Source organism: Peromyscus maniculatus, chromosome 4, assembly GCF_049852395.1.
Source record: "Peromyscus maniculatus bairdii isolate BWxNUB_F1_BW_parent chromosome 4, HU_Pman_BW_mat_3.1, whole genome shotgun sequence".
Lineage (NCBI taxonomy): Eukaryota > Metazoa > Chordata > Mammalia > Rodentia > Cricetidae > Peromyscus > Peromyscus maniculatus.
Genome location: NC_134855.1, coordinates 108961812 through 108979439, shown reverse-complemented (window position 1 = coordinate 108979439; position 17628 = coordinate 108961812). Strand labels below are relative to the sequence as shown.

Here is a 17628-nt window from a genome sequence, read left to right as displayed (position 1 = left end):
CAAAGTACTGGGAATGGAATGCAGCCTCCCAAAACAACCCACACTTGCCCCTCTATTTCTGAGTTCTCATTTGTGTGTGGTTGCCCTGGGCCTACCTTCATGGAGCCCAACCTTAGCCTCAGCACAGGACTGTCACAGCCTGGGGTTGGCTCTCAGTGTCTTGCCATGGCCACCCCCCACCCCCCACCCCCACCACAGTAGCTTTCTGAGTACTGTCCTGACCTGCTGCTTTCTAAAGGTCTCTTTCTTCCATAGCCTTTCTCTGCCAACACCAAGGAATTTACCTTTCAGAACGAGTCTCAACACTTTTATGCTCAACAAAGCAGTCTAGCTCAATATTAGATTATGTTCCCTCAGTCATTTTATTGTTGGTTTGAGTATGACTCAAACCAATCAGAGGCAAAGACTATTTCCTTCTGCATTGGGATTTGTTTGAAATACGTATGCCTGAATCGGTGTTCTCGAATTGGTACCATGAGTATTTCATACATCTCAGTATCCCATCAACTATGTCTCCTATGCTTTCCTAGCAAACCTCTCGGAGCACTGGACCCCTCCGTGTCCTTACCAGGCCTTTCACAAACACTGCCATTGAGTGGGTTGATGCAGGTTGCAGCCTTCAATCCCCGAGTACTAGGCTCTGACAAGATCCCACAGAAGCCAGCATCACTGGGCTCAGATGGCATCCACTGCAGCAAACTATTTGTAAATGGGGACATATCCTCCCAGCACCAGTAAGACACATTGATCTTCCGAAGACCAACCCATGGAGTCAGAGTGAGCTTGGACTACAGGCAAAAGAAACACAGTTATGAATACAACCGCTGTCTTTACCAAAACAGGATTTGGCATAAAAACCACTAATTTGGGTATACCTCACAGATAAGTGGAAAGCTCCTTATTCCCCAAACTCAGGCAAGGTAGATTAAAATAAGTGATCATTGCAATATGATCGTTTTGCAAAGCATAAAAATATCTCAAAGAAGATAACACAGCAAGACTCCCAGAGATCAGCAGTAAAGCAATAATCAAGTTTCAAACTACTTATGTTCTATGACAAGTGCTATAAAGAAATGATCATCCACAAATATGGTTCATAAATAAAGTCACCTTACTAATACTTATAAAATATTGGTTGTATGCCTGACCACAGATCATTACCTGAGCCTCCATGGCCAGTTCAGATTTAAAATGTGTACCTTTAGCCAAGGGGCACAGGCTGACACATACATTTTCTTTTCCAGTTTTCCTGCTGTGCACCTGCCAAAACTCGGGCTCATCTGTGTTGTTTGAGGTGACAGATTTCCTTCTTCTTTGAAAGGTGAGATCATGTGTATATGTGTATGTGTCACATTTGAGCTAGTTATCTAACGCCACACTACATTTTATTTTAAACAGTCATGAACCTGTATAATAGTTTCTGCCTCCTCTGCTTTTGTTGCAAGGAGTGAAACCCAGTGTCTCCTAGGCCTGCATTCTACCACTGAGCTCCTGTCTTGGATAGCCCTGAAATTTCTGTCTCATTTCAACTTTATTTGTTTGGGTTTTTTGAGACAAGGTGTCCCTATATAATCCTGGCTGGCCTGGAATTCCCTATATAGACCAGGGTGGCCTTGAACTCACAGAGATCTGTTTGTCTCTGTCTCCTGAGTGCTGGGATTAAAGGCATGATGCACAGTGCCTGGTTCCCTGTTGCAATAAAACAAACCTTTATAGGAGCTGGAGAGATGGCTCTGATGATAATGCTGCTCTTCCAGAGGACCAGAGTTTGGATCCCAGCACCCACATCAGGCAGCTTACAACTATAACTCTAGCTCCAGGAGCTCCAACACCCTCTTCTGGCCTCTGTGGGCGGCCCCTTCTCCCCCAGGCTCCCTCAGTATCCATGCTAGCCTCCTGGCCTTCTCCCCCAGATACCTGTCTTCCTTATAATCCACATGATTTGTTCACAGCACACTCGTTCTCCTCTCGTTTCTTCTTGCTATCTCAAAATCTCCACCATTCTTTCCAATTCCCCGAGCCCTGGCCATGCCTAGTCTGCTTCTTTTTCTGTCTGCTCTGGATTCTTCCAGCTGCCTCTGGATGCTTTCTCTCTCTTATTCACAATGAAAAAAACCTCCCCATTAATGGGCCGGTCATGTCAGCAGTTCTTCACTGTCCCCTCCCCCTCATATGCCTTGTGTCAAACACCTGGGAGGGGCACAAATGGACCCCTTCGCAAGGGGCCCAGCCTCTCCCAGCCAAACCAAGGTGCTGATTTGACCTCCCTAAGGTATGGATCATTTGTTTCTGCTGGCTTCTGCCACCCACCACATTTGACTCCAAATTCTCAAGTCCACCTATCCAGCTGTTTCTCCTCCACCTGCTCTACTCACTCACCTCTTTGTCTACTCTGGTGTCATCTCAGAGCTGACTGCTCAGTCTATGTCTCCTTCAGCTCCTGGAGTCTACTTCTGCTACAAAAGCCCTGCCAGTGTGGCAGACACAAAATGTATGCTAGGGGCGCAGTAAAGAAACTGCAGATACAACTGCTCCATTATTAGGGTAAGGTTTTTTATTGTGAGTAAGACAGAGAAAATATCCAGAGGCATCTGGAAGAGTCCAGAGCAGAGAGAAAGAGAAACAGACTGGGTATGGCCAGGACTAGGGAAGTGGGAGAGTGAGATAACAAGAGACAAAGAGAGAATATGGGAGGTGGACAAATCATGTGGACTAGAAGGAGGACAGGTATCTGGGGGGGACTTTGCAATGTGTAACAGGTACTTGGGATACTGAGGGGCCTGGAGGCTGGTATGTGCCTTGATATGCTGATAGGCACCACAGGTAGCCATATGTTTTTTCTACCAGAGGTAAGGAAATGACTCCTTTTGACAGGTGAGAACCTGTAGTGGGTAGCTGTACAGCTTTGACCTGAAAGTACTACTCCCAGTGAGGCTTCTAGTAACTGTCACGCCTACCTATGGCCTGCCCCTGAGGCAGGGTGAGACGGGAACCCTTAAGACCCGAGATCCAGACCTGCTGGCTCTCTTGGTTCCTGGTAATCCCGGATGTTGGATGGTAGATCGAGCAAAGACCTCTAGAGAATACCACTGGACTGCACTTCACCTCTCCCAGATCCTGTAACCTATCCCTTTACTTGTTGTACGTAAAACCTTCAAATAAACCTCCCTTTTAACTATGTGGAGCTGCCTTAATACTTCCACCAACAGGAACCAGTTTCATAAGTTCCTGAGGAATGCTAGCTTTTATCTAACTGCCAGAAATCCTCCTATAGTCCAGTATGCGCTCATTTCTAGATATACAGACTTCCTGAGACTTAACAGCCAGGACCCACACCATGCTTCCACATGTCATGAGAAGTTGGTGCCAAATTAGAAATGCTGTGCTGCACTCTGTTTTCTCCTGGCTAGACATATACTCCACATCTCTCTGTACCACAGCCAGCACAGGTGGAAAAATTGCTTTGTGAATATCTACCTAATTGACTGGAGCATCAAAATTCTTGGATTTTGCATGAAAAATGACAAATGGAATCATGCAGCATCAACTAGAAGCCGTTCAAGAGCTTGGCTAGCCAGTAAGAGAACTTGGACCTTTCTGAATTCAGAAGCCTTAGCAAGAAAGTGCCCTCTTCTGGGCTAGCCAGGTCTTATACTTTTTATTGGGGATCACATTACATGCTATAATAATACCTTAAGGGAAGCAAATGGCTTAATAACACCTAGCTAACTAGCTTTGTACTATCCCTTCTCCCAGGAAGAATCTAGATATAAAACAACATGAAATAATCTGATGTCACCAGATGTGGTGGTCTGAATAGGTATGTCCCCCATAGACTTTTGGCCTATAGAGTGGCACTATTAGGAAGTGTGGCTTTGTTGGAGTAGGTATGGCCTTGTTGAAGGAAGTGTGTCACTGTAGGGGTGGGCTCTGAGGTCTCATATGCTCAAGGTACGCCCAGAGTTGGACACAGTTCAACTGTTGCCTACAAATCAAGATGTAGAACTCTCAGCTCCTTCTTTAGCACCATATCTGCCTGCACACTGCCTTGCTTCTCATCATGATGATAATGGACTGAACCTCTGAAACTGTAAGCTAGCCCTAATTAAATGTTTGCCTTTATAAGAGTTGTCATGGTCATGGTGTCTCTTCACATCAGTAGAAACCCTAAGACACCAAAATATGTGCACATATTACTATTCATTCCATATATTCATACCTTATAATTTACTTAATAAACATGACTAATAAAAATATCCAAAGTACTGAAAGGCATTAAAACAAGGGACTCTGAAGTACAGGTCCACAGTCTATTATTAGTCATTTACTGGAATTCTGTCTCTGATCAGGTACATGATACGCAACTGTGGCCTTCTACACATAAGCTGGGGTTGTGCCCTCAGAAGAAAGGTGGGTCCTAGAAACCAAAGTTCTGAAAATGTTAACTCACCATGCTCTGAGATGACTGCATTAACCGAAGATGCTTAAGAACAAATTCCACCTTCTTCTGGGATGTAAGGGAAGCCAAAAAGGCATTGTGGTTCCTACAGGACAACTTAGCATTGTCATAATTTTCCTTAGCAGTAGTGATTTTCAAACATGAGTTTCCAACCAAATGCCAGCCAATGCCGCAGATATTTTCTTTTATAAAGGGGAGAGAGGAAAGAAAACAAAGTTTTAGAATTATATAGTAGTATATTACTAATTCAATTATTGAACATCTAAGCTCATTCTTCTGATTTGAATTCCAGGTGCTTCATTAGGATGTGGTGAAAGTATCAGACACATAAGAAAAAAATTTTTAAATAAAATTATTTACTTTTAAAATTATGTTTATATGTGCCACTTGAGTGTGGGTTTGTACATGTGACTACAGTGCCCACAGAAGCTATAAGGGGGCATCAGATCCAAGCTGAAGTGACAAGTGGTTGTGAGCTGCCCAGAATGGACACTGGGGACCAAGTTTGGGTCCTCTGGAAGAACAGTATGTACTCTTAACTGCTGAGCCTTCTCTCCAGCCCCAGAATAAAAGATTTTTTAAAAGATTCACCAGTAACATTTCCTGGCTCTCAGGAAGTATACTCTGGGTCAATGCTCCTACATCCTAAAGGCACACGTGCTACCATGGTTAGAGATTGGTGCAACTCTTTTGGAAGAAAAATGAAAAAGAAGATTAAAATCTTGAATGAAGAACATACAAATAAACATGTATATGGAAGGATGGGGCAGAAAACTGCAAACGGGGGCTTAGGAGATGGTTCTGTGGGTAAAATACTGTGCCAAGTCTAAGGACCCAGTTCAGATCCTCAAGACCCACATAAAAAGCCAGGCATGGTTTTGCTCGCTTGTAATCTCAGCTAAGGGCTGGAGGGAGGAGGATGCTTGAGGTTTTCGAGTCAGCTAGTATAGATAATCAGTGAGCTCAACATTCAGTGAAGGACCTATCTCAAAACCACTGAATGTGGATAGTGATAGAGGAATATCCCGAAGTTAACCTCTGGCCTCCAATGCTCACACACGTATACTTATCTGTACAAAGATGTACATATACAGGAAAAAGTAAACTGTAAATGGAATTGAACTGGGGAATGGATAAATTTAAGTCTCCAAATGCTACCCTGTTTTCATATCATGAGACAGAAGGTATAAGCAAGTGCACAGGCATACCAAAAATGAGGTGAAAGGGGAAACTGGTTTAAGGAAAACCTCAAAGTAATATGGCACACACAGGAAGTCCACAGCCTCCTCCTGTGATTGTGCTGAACTCATATAAAGAGTTCCATGGAAGCACGGTGCTCCTAGACACCAGCATAAAAGTGAACCAGCCAGCAGTTTCCTCAGAACCAGAGCACATTGTTGGTATACCAACAATGTTCCTTGACTGGAACAGCTATTGAGACTGGTGAGGCCTGTGGAAAGGTGTAACTTAAGAGCAGATAAACTTGCTCCTCAGAATGTAGTATTGGCAGTGAGTCAAAATTACAGGCTCTCAAGGCCTGTATTAGAATACGCCTTTTAACAGGTACCTAGGTATTCTATTGGATAGTAAAGTGTGAGATGCTGTGGGATGTTCTGTATGATAAATGTGTTGCTCTGATTGGTTAATAAATAAAACACTGAATGGCCAGTAGCCAGGCAGGAAGTATAGGCGGGACAAGGAGAGAGGAGAATTCTGGGAACAGGAAGGATGAGTGAGAAGATGCTGCCAGCCGCCGCCATGAGTACTAACATGTAAGATATTGGTAAGCCACGAGCCATGTGGCAAGGTACAGATTTATAGAAATGGGTTAATTTAAGATAGAAGAACTAGATCACAAGACGCCTGAGTCATTAGGCCAAACAGTTTAAATAATATAAGAGTCTCTGTGTTTATTTTACAAGTGGGCTACAGGACTGCCGGGGCTTGGCGGGAGCTGGAGAGAAGCTCTCCAGCTATAGTGAGACACAAAACAAAAAGCACAAAAGCCTGTAGTGGTTTGAACAAGAATGATCCCCATAGGTTCATACATGTGAATGCTTATTCACCAGGGAGGGCACTATTAGAGAAGGACTGGGGACATAGCCTTGTTGGAGTAGCTGTGGGCTTGTTAGAGGAACTTTGTCACCAGGGTGGACTTTGAACTTTCAAATGCCCATGCCAGGTCCCATCTCTATCACTCTCCCTCTGCCTCTCAGCTTATGGATCAGGATTGCAGCTTTCAGCTCTCACTCCAGTATCTGCCTGTGTGCTGCCAGGCTCCTGCCATGATGATAATATCCTCTGAAACTATAAGCAAGCCCCCAATCAAATGCTTTCTTTCATAAGAGTTGCCTCAGTAATGAATGGTCTCTTTATAGTAATAGAACATGGACTAAAATAAAGCCTATTTGGCAAACTAAATAAAATTCGTTCAAAGAGTCCAGATCAACTGCCCTACTCAAGCTTCAGATGTTGGAGAGCCATAGAAGCCCCGCTTCCAAGATATCCTGATCAAGCAAATATATCACCAAGATTTAGTCATGGCTAGCTGGTCTTAGGACCTAAAATCGTCACTCTGAACCTCCACTAAAATAGTCAGGAATGAAGTTCACGTCAGGAGACGAGGCTGATGCAGAAATCTTTCCTCACTGAACTGTCAGGAAGTGCTTCCTGCGGGGCCCTGACGGCTGCTGAGACTACAGAGCTCTAGGACCAGGGAATCGCAGCAGAAGGAGGGAAAGTGGGACATGGTGTATGATGTGGATCTCAGCCCCCGTCTGATTCTCAGAACAGATGATGCTTCCCTTTATTTCAAAGGCCAATAGAATAAATATGTGAGAACCATGTTTAAGTTTAAAACAAACACAAAATAATTCCCCCAAATAGTGAGAGGGCTAAATAGACAGAAAATGCTCCTCTTTCCTAGGTTCAACCTAACTTAGGGAGGGAGGATCATGTTTTGGCCCCTCACAGAGGGTATTCCAGTACAAGGCCTACCTACCAGGCAGAGCAATGCACTCCTGATTCCGAGGCTCCCACTGGCAGTTCTGGTCTAGGGCACAGCTCCTGCAGCTTGTTTTCTTATTGCAGTAGTACATAGGGTTATCCTTGGGGCAACTTTCATACTTGGAAATGGAGATCTAGAACACAGTGGAGAAGTGTTTTTGTTTATATTCCCACAAAGAACTCAATGAGGACTAATAGGGTCCTAAAGACAGTAATATAACCAAGGATGGTAACTGCAGATAGGAAGGAAGGGAAGGAGGAAGGGAAGGAGGGAGGGAAAGAGGGAGAGAAGGAGGTAGACAGACAGACAGAATTAAATAGATAGAATGAACAAGAAGTGGTACTTTAGTGGGAACACCACAGTGCATTCTTACTAACATGCCTTTAGCTGGCAAGGTAGCCCACTGGAACCACCTCCACCACCATACCTCAGTCAGCACTTATCTGTAAAATGTGAAAGCTGAACCTGGGACTTTTCCAGTGCTCCTCCCAACCCCCTGCCCAGAGAAGCAGTATATAACTTTTTATATCTTATTAACTGCATTAAATTGGGAGGAAAAATTGTCATGAACCATTAAAGTCAACAAAAGCTGGGTCACCTTATCTTCTTTAGCCTATTATCATGTGAATTTAAAGTCAAATATAGTGAGCACAAAAGTTATGCTAAGTCAATATATAAGACAAAGACATTTTGTAAAACACTTTTTCTGAGTCACTACACACAAACCTCAGTAGCTATAGAGACCCTTAGAATCAGGATGTATACAACATATCTTCCTAAGAGAAAATCTGAGCAATGGTAAAATTCAAATCTACACCCCATTTTAAAAATAAATCTGCTCATTATTTACAGTATACCCAAACTCAACAAGCATTTTTTTCTTTCCTCTAAAATCCTTGAAAACCAGCATCTGACCTGGCCTTCTGTGCAGCTGTGGTTCACAGGGACACAGTGATCACTGCACCAGTGGCAGTCATTGGTATTGGCTGTGCAGCTGTAACAATCTGTGTGTTGGTCACATCTGTCATGGTCAAGGGCTATGAAGAGAAGAAGAACACATCAACTATACGGCAGCCTCTGTTGAGCAGATTCTGAGATAGATAAGCTCCTAACAATGGTTGGGAAGCAAATGTAGGGTCAAACTCAAAGGGGAAATAAAACAGATGTAAGCAGACAATTTGAAAAGTACTGTTTTGTAACTGTCCCCTCAAAAAGTATACAGAAAGTGAAAAGCAAAGGTCTGTTAATTAATTTTGTAACACTTCTAAGATATAATGGAAGATCTGGCTGGGCCTTTGAATGCTTTTCTTCTCAGGACAAATATCAACGAGTAATAGAATTAACACCAGAAGCTGCCCAGAAGCCAAAGAAAGTAATACAAGAGACTAAGACATTCCTCCTAGCTACAAATGCAAGGCCTATCTGGGCAGGTACATCCAGTGACCAAGAACCCCAGAGGAGGGACTTGCTAAGCTGTACTCCATACACATGTGAATTCAAGACTGTGAGTTTCAGAACTTACACACCTTGTAGACCTCACATAATTCCCATTAATCCCCAAATGAGAAGCTACAAAGTCACGCTGCAGCATCTGCAAAACGATCTTATAGACATGACACAAACAATCAGGAAGAGAGGCCACTGGCCCAGTGTTACAGAAATTCTCCTGGTCAGTTTGTACCTTAGGCTGCTTTTCCTGCCAGGTTTATTGTAACAGGATTAGGTCTACCCAGCAAGGGAGACAAAACAAACGGGTTCACACTGAACCACCTGAGATAATACATTTCTAGTACACTAACATTTAAGCTGATTTTTAAAATTGGTTATTATTCTCCTGATTCTGTTTTGGGAGAGTCAGGAATTCTCACAGGTTCTGTTAATCTGTTTTCTTTCTATCAATGAACCAAAATTCCAATAGACAACATGGTCTCAGGACCCTTATGTCCCCGCACAGCTTAATTTGGCACATACTAGGAAATAAAAAGTCTCTATTCAATATAACTCTCATGTTAACTGCAACATTGGTCTTACTAGATAATGTATGTAGTCTCATACTTTAAACTGATTATTGGAAACAAAATATCTTGGAAGCACGCTTCCTATTATTTTCAAGGATTTTTGTACATGCTAATCACTGAGTTGTTGAAGTGGTGCTTAGGGTAACTACTAAGCAAGTAGATAAGGAGACAAACTGTAACAACTCAGGGGCCTGAGAAGCAGGGACCTTAGTGCGTCTGACATGCTGCACTGCAGTAACCAGCTAAAGAGGCTGGAAATACTCTTCGAGAACAGCAGCTCTACCACTGTCCACCAGAACAATTGGCTATATGCTATCCCCCAGTCTTATCCTTAACATCGGACCTTTATCATCAATATAGCAGCCAATAGCCACATAGAGTTCTTTTATTGTTGATGTTTTTGGCTTTTGTCTCAGCCTCTTGAGTATTTGGACTATAGGCATATGCTACTATACCTGGCTCACTACATGCACTTTTATAAAAATAAAAAATAAATAAAACAATCAGCCCCCTAGTCAGACTAGCCACATTTCAAATATCTGATAGCACCAGCTTGCTAGTGGCTACTATACTGAACAAAGAAAAGTATGTAACATTCCCATCATCAAAAATTTTCACAGGTAAGGCTGGTGGTGCATGCCTATAATCCCAGCATTCAGGAGGCTGAGGGAGGAAGTTCACAAGTCTGAGGCTAGTCTGAGCTAGGCAGTGAGACTCTGCTTCAAAGAACCAAAACCAAATCAAAATCCCACTAGACAGCATGGCCTCAGAGCACCTGCAGCCAGACCTGGAACTGTTATACAAAGTCTACAGAATGTTGGGAAGGGTTATCACCTGCTAACAGCTTCCAGGAGCCACAAGACCCCTCATCCAAAGACCTTGTACAAGTTATTAATAAATAACCAGAGAATAAGGTAAACATAAAAAGTGCACAGATATCAACTTCCTTTATAATTCAGATAAAACTAGATCTTTAAATTCTAAGTAGAAAAAAAACATACTTCTTTTGGAAAAACATTCTGCTTTTAACTTTTCTGCTTGCTCTTCAGTCGCCAACTCCCAGGAGGTACATCGAGATGACCCTGTGTCCCACAGACACCGGATACCAGGTCCTGCTGCTACACAAGCTGCCTCACTGCGGTGCGCTTCACACTGCTCCGAGGTAAAGACGAGGACGTCACTGAGGAGGAGGCTGTTGAAGCCACCGAACACATACATGGTACTAAGAGGAGAGAGAGAAGGAATTTACTGAAAATGAACACAACATATGCATGACATATGGCTGGTTTTGGTTGCTGGCTTTGAAATCTGAGAGAGGTTTCACTGTGTAGCCCTTGCTGGTCTAGAACTTTTGTAGGCTAGACTGGTCTCCCCCTTGGGGGTTTCTTCCTGCTTCTGTCTCCCACGTGCTAGGATTTTTATATGTCTGGCTTAAACTTTTGACTGTGGATCTTTAGAAAAACTGTAAGTATTAAAAATCCTCTGAGAGGGCTAGTGAGATGGTTCAGCAGGTAAAGCTCTTGCCACCCAACTGGACGATCTGAGTTCAATCCCTGGACCATAGTAAGATGGAAGAAGAGAAGTGACTTCACAAAGTTGTCCTCTGACTTCCATGTGTGTGCTACAGCACTCACGTGGCCCCACCACACAACTGAGTCATTCTAAGTGCTCTGAGAAATTATTTTCAAGGTCTCAAAAACCGTTACTATCATCTATTCTCTAAAATTCTACCTTCCGTTCTGCTTTGTGATCACTCCAAATAGTTTCAATAATCTACCTGTCAATGTGCACATGGAAAATTAGTACACAGGGAAAGTGGCATTTTAAAAAGATGTATGTATGTGTGTGTGTGTCTCCATGTGGATATGCGCCATGTGTATGGGTGCCCAATGAGGCCAGAAGAAGGTATTGTAGTCCTTGGAGCGGGAATGACATCTTCTATTAGTAGAGAGAAGACAGACTCCTGGGCTGGAGAGATGACTCAGTAGTTAAAAGAACTTGCCGCTCTTCCAAATGACAGTTTGAGTCCCAGTACCCACGACAAGCAGCTCACAAAGACCTAAAACTCCAGCTTCAGGAGACCCACCTCCCTCTTCTCTCCTATGCAGGGCCCACATGCACGTATGAGTGCACACACATACACAAAAATAAGGAAAAGCAGAGAAATTTTAATACAAAGAAGGCTACATAGAGAGTGAGAGAAAATTATAGACAGGAAAAGTAGTCCTGGAAGCCTTTAGCTAACTGAGAAAGCAAGAATTCTAACCCAATAAATAACTGCTTAAGGTCTTTCCCCATTCCTCGATATCAACACAGCATTTTCTAAGAATCTTACCAGAAGCCCTATTTACAGAGAAAAACCATGTCCTAAACCTCTAACAGTGTCTGATTTTATCTTCACAGTTTGTAATGCCATCTGATGCATTTCCAGTGCCACCTATAATCTCAATTATCAAAGAGAACAGACAGAAGGGTCCCATGGAAACATGTTGCACAATGAAATTCTAAAAACCATACACAGTCACCCTGAGGACACCTGAGGTGTGACTCCTAGAAACCACTCACGCTTTACTCTTTCCCTGAGCACTTTCCTTTTAAGTCTTTTTGTTGTTGTTTTGAGACAGAATTTTTTTGTAGCTTTTGGAGCCTGTCCTGGATCTCACTCTGTGGACCAGGCTGGCCTCAAACTCACAGAGATCTGCCTGTCTCTGCCTCCCAGAACAGCCAGGAGTGTGCCACTACCACCCAGAACAGCCAGACTTTGCAACATACTGGCTAGTCCTGAAATTCATTTCTGTATCGAAGCCATGAATCCTGGTGTTGCCTGAGTCAAGGTCCATAAAAGACTAAAGGAACTATGTGGGTGACATATTTCAATTAGCATGCAGGGAAAATTAATGCAGCTGTCATTATGAATATGAAGAAATTTGACTTTAGTAAGAGAAATGCAAATTAGGACCACATTGTTAGGCCATTTGTTACCTATCTAACTGGGGAAGAAAAAAGTAAAATTTGTTACCTGTTAACTGGCAAAAAAGAAAAAAAAGTAACAAATGTTACATAATATTTGAATTGGTGAGGTTTCAGGGCATCAGGCAAACTCATACACTGCTGCTAGGCATATAAGATTATAGAAGTCTACATAAAGGATTTTGGCAACTTGAAACAAAACTACATATTTACCCTTTTGAATCTTAAGTCACTTTTCTAGAAATTACATAGATATAGTGCCACAGAGTGATCTTCAGTATATTGTTAGGTGTATGTATGGTGGAGGAATGGGCAATGCAGAGAAAAATATACAGAATATGTAGCCATTTACCTTCTGGGAGAAAAAAAGGGTCTGACACACACATAGTCTATTCCCCTTTACAAAAACAAGACACACAACATTTCTTTAACTTGCTTTTGCTTGTTGGAGATGTGGTCTCACTCAGAACTTTGTAGCCTAGGCTGGCCTAAAACTTAGGACTTTCAGCCCTGAAGAATTCATCTTATCTCAGACACTTGAGTGCTGGGATTATAGGAATGAGCTACCCTGCCTGCCCAACCTGTATTCTAAAAAGACCAATCCAGTGACAACCAAAAAACTAAGCCTTAGATTGTGGTGTTTAAAACTCAATTTTGGGGGGGGCTGGAGAGATGGCTCAGTGGTTAAGAGCACTGACTGCTCTTCCAGAAGTCCTGAGTTCAATTCCCAGCAACCACATGGTGGCTCACAACCATCTGTAATGATATCTGGTGCCCTCTTCTGGCTTGCAAGGACATATGCAGGCAGAACACTGTATAATAAATAAATAAATAAATAAATAAATAAATAATCTTTAAAACTCAGTTTTTGGAAAAGCAGGATATGTCTGAACTAGATGTTCTTCCCCAAGCTAAACAAACAAAACAAAATAATCCCCCACTGTTTCTTCTCTCTTTCTTTCGATCCCTTACTAGACCTGTCTAGAGAAAAATTCAATTTCATGTCTAGGTCAAGAAATGCTTACAATGCATTTGCAATATGTACACCAGAGACATACCAGGTTTGTCAGACTCACGTGCTACGACCAAAAGATGCTCACTAGCTAGAGTTAAGAACTACACTAGATGAAACACACCAAATATTCTTAAATCCAAGTTCACAATGACATTTGCATCCTCAAAAGAAACCTCTTCTGTTATCTCTGGGCTGTGATAAGCAAGAATTCTCCCATCTCCAATATCCTATAGCTCCAAGCAGGTTTAATGCTACTCTATAATGAGGAATTTGGTAACTCACCTGCACTGATCTTCAATTTTCCTCTCCAAACCAACAAAGGGCTAAACAAAGCACAGTGACTGTGTGGCTCTGTATTCATTACAATATCTGAAAACCAGACATTTCAATAACCAAAAAGAAAAACTCTAGGATTCATTTTTTACCTCACTACTGGCTCCTGAGTCTGACATGAATCAAGTTGGATTTAGTTAATAAATCTGTGGCTTAAACTGAGCACAGCTGGTGTCCTCCACAGTTCTGGACATCTCACCACGGCTCTGGGAGTCTTCCAGGAGTCTTAGAGAAGGCAACTAAGAGAAATGCTGCCTCTCCATCTAGCAACTTCACAGCCTCACAAGCCTTCTCTCCTTCGACTTCTCTTACAACCATAATTGTAACAATTAAGTCAGACACCAGTGATCAAATGTTGCTAACTGATAACACAAGGAAGAGGTCAAAGTTATCCTTCAGCAAATTACTTTATACAATTAAATTGCAACCATGAGGCCTTCTACCATTCTCTGCCTCTTCCAACCCTGCCTAAAATTCAAACACAGCACAGGAATTACACAAAATAAAAACATTATAATCCAGACAGCTCTTCCTGATTTTGATTCATGGCTAAACTATACTTTATAACAAACTGTCAACTTCACTCAGTTTATGCAAAACTTAAGAATGTTTTAACAGAATATTCATTCATTTGATATTATTAGTTAGATATATATTCGTATACTTGCCACCTATCAAATGCCCACAATGTGCCTAACCCTGTGCTAGAAGAGCACCAAGAACACGCAAGTGAAGAGATGGCACAGCCAGCCACCAGCAAGACCAGGTGGCCTGATGCTTGCCAAGTGAAAACCTCAAGAGACACTTAGGACTTTTTCTGAGCAAAACAATCAGATCTCAATTCAAGACAACACTTAAGTTAACAAGATAATAATTAAAAAATGCTTCCACTTTGGTATCTAGAATTAGAATGGTATTGTCACAAAACTATACATACCTGTAACAACATTCAGTAATCATATGATTAAAGATATCACCTTTTCCCAATATCTACCTTCTAAATGGTCAATTCTTCCCATTTCCAGAATGTCATTTTCGTACTTTTCCTAATACAAGTAATTTAATGAAAATTTGAAAACCTAAGGAAATATATAAGATTACAGTATTTAAATAATTTTAGGGTTTATACAACTAATTTGAATTTTGTTTTATTTTTCAAGACGGGGTTTCTCTGTGTAACCCTGGCTGTCCTAGAACTCACTTTGTAGACCAGGCTGATCTCAAACTCACAGAAATCTGCCTGCCTCGGCCTACGAGAGTGCTGGGATTAAAAGTGTGTGCCGCCACCACCACCCGTCAGGATTTATAAAATTTGAATTTTAAAGGGGGAAGCAGAAAGCAGTAATAATAGCAGCAAAATGAGAAAAGTTCACATCAGTGGGCTGCTTAGCGTTTCAGACTTTAAAGTATACTTTAAAGTGACCAGTCTGCGTGTCCTTGTGGCAAATGCTGCATCTGAGGAAGGCACAGTGCTGGGGGCGGAGCTCAGAACCTTGTGCATGCCAGGAGAGCAGTCTACTGCTGGGCCATGGCCCCAGTCCTCTGAAGGTCCTTTCCTGGACTGAACTTCCCAGGGGCAGGTGGACAAAGAGTTCTGCTGGTCAGAAAGGGATTCCTGAGCACACCCTTAGATGAAGTGCAAACTTCAAACTTGCTCTTTGTCTCCACAATCTCCCCAGTCCTGTTCCCTTTACCTTAGCCTGAACTTAAACTGCCCCCTCCTTTTTTTTCTCCCCAAACCTCTTACCATTCAAATAGAACTATTAGAAAAGTGATATAAAAAATATAAAATGTAAGACAGTAACATAACCTTAGCTTTCCAGTTACCTGTTGTGTAAGACTGCTGAATGGCCAAATCTGTTGACATCATGGTGGAGATCAGGTCTGGGAAGCACTGACCATCGGTCACAAGCTAGGGTAAGAAAAACACATTTCAGAGGAAACTGTCATTTACAGTCAACAGGAACTGACAGTCTTTAGAAAGAAGAATGTAGGCCAAGAGTGGTGGCATAACCTTTGATTCCAGCACTCAGGAGGCAGAGGCAGGAGGATCTCTGTGAATGCAAGGACAGCCTGGTCTACACAGTGAGCTCCAGACAGCCAGGATTATATAGAGAAAAAAGGAAGAAATAAAAAGAAAAAAATAAAGAAGAATGCAGTGAACGAAGCCTTATAAAAGATGCTTTTCTTCCTTTTTAGTAATGCTATTATGTGTAAAGGACAGCAGCAGCAGTATTTCAGGGCATGAAATAAAAGTACTGCACAGAGATGCCAATCAACAAATGCATTTCTCACCCACAGCATCCACTGGGATTGTCACTACTCTACTGTTTGCCATTTTTGCCCACCAGAATGTCTGCTTTAGTTCTGAATTTTCTTCTTCTTTGTGGTGCTAGGGATCAGCCCCAGTGCCTTGTGTATGACAGGTAAGCACTCTACTGCCGAGATGCATCTCCAGCCAGTCCACCAAGACATTTTCTAACTTAAAAATTTTAATGCAGCTGGTCAGTGGTGGTGCACACCTTTAATCCCAGCACTTAAGAGGCAGAGTCAGGCAGATCTCTGTGAGTTCAAGGCCAGCCTGGTATACAGAGCAGGTTCCAGGACAGCCAGGGTTACACAGAGAAACCTGTCTTGAAAAACCAAAAATAAATAAGTAAATAAATAAATTTTAAGCTAGGCATGCATACACATCTGTAATTCTAGCACTTGGGGAGTTGGAGACAGGAGGACCAGGAGTTCAAGGTGAGCCTCAATTACAAATACACAGCAAATTTGAGCCTTCCAATAGAGTAAAATCTTGTCACGGGGCAAAAAAAAAAAAAAAGGCAATTTTAAAGTCTACAATAGCAAAACACAGGGTTTCACAAATTTTTTATTTTTGTTTGTTTTTGAAGACAGGGTTTATCTGTGTAGCTCTGGCTGTCCTAGAATTTGCTCCTTAGACCAGGCTGGCCTCCAACTCAGAAATCCACCTGCCTCTGCCTCCTAAATGCTAGGATTAAAGGCATATGCCACTATGCCAGGCTCACAACTGTTTTCTATTTGCCTCTGAATCTTAAGGCAATTGAAAAAGTATAGGCAGAAAATTAAAAAAAGATCCTATTGAACTTTGTGGAATGTCCAAGTCTTTTCCTAGTTCTCCCAGATCTCCTGGTTTGTCCTTTGCATGGCTCGTGCTTCAGCTGCTCTGCTGGACCTCACATCAGCTGCCACGGCAGAGCCAGGCTCATGGCCACTGTCTCACCTGAGACAGATGCAGGTTCTAGAATCCAGCCACACCTTCATTCAGCTTCAGCAGCAGCAGCCCTCACTTCCTGCTCGCCTCAACCCCATCTTCCTCACAGGGAGACCTGACCAGACCCTACCTGGAACCACAATGTAGCAAGACCCCTGGACCTCTTACCTACTCCCCAGAGATCCTTCCTCTAACTCATCAGCTTATGCCCTCTGTCCTGACAGCCTCCAATCTGCCTGCAGCTTTCACCACAGCATGCCCAAGGCTATTCTTTCCATCTTCCCAACACCTTCTCATTTCTCTGCTTCCTCCAGCTTGAAGAAGAACTGACTATAATGTATCCGTCATTCTCAATTTAAAAGTTCAGTGGTGGTCTGGAGAGATGGCTGCTCTTCCAAAGGTCCAGAGTTCAATTCCCAGCAACCACATGGTGGCTCACAATCATCTATAATGAGATCTGATGCCTTCTTCTAGTGTGCAGGCATGCATGCAGACAGAACACTGTGTACATAATAAATAAATCTTTAAAAAAAAAAAACAGCTCAGTGGCTAGCACAACCACATCTGTAAAAACAAACACCTGGGGCT

General features: G+C 42.5%; 1 protein-coding gene across 4 annotated transcripts in view; it reads right to left on the bottom strand.

The window, feature by feature from the left end:
- Nucleotides 1–17628, bottom strand: part of Atrn (attractin) — a 151679-nt gene that overhangs the window by 69093 nt on the left and 64958 nt on the right. For all 4 annotated transcript variants that reach the window (XM_076570657.1, XM_006984562.4, XM_076570656.1 and 1 more), the window contains exons 11-16: nucleotides 15630–15714; nucleotides 10486–10706; nucleotides 8382–8503; nucleotides 7461–7599; nucleotides 4451–4641; nucleotides 569–788 (exon numbers count right to left, since the gene is read on the bottom strand). In XM_076570657.1, coding sequence (XP_076426772.1) covers nucleotides 569–788; nucleotides 4451–4641; nucleotides 7461–7599; nucleotides 8382–8503; nucleotides 10486–10706; nucleotides 15630–15714 — 978 coding nt within the window. The remainder of the gene's footprint in view (nucleotides 1–568; nucleotides 789–4450; nucleotides 4642–7460; nucleotides 7600–8381; nucleotides 8504–10485; nucleotides 10707–15629; nucleotides 15715–17628) is intronic.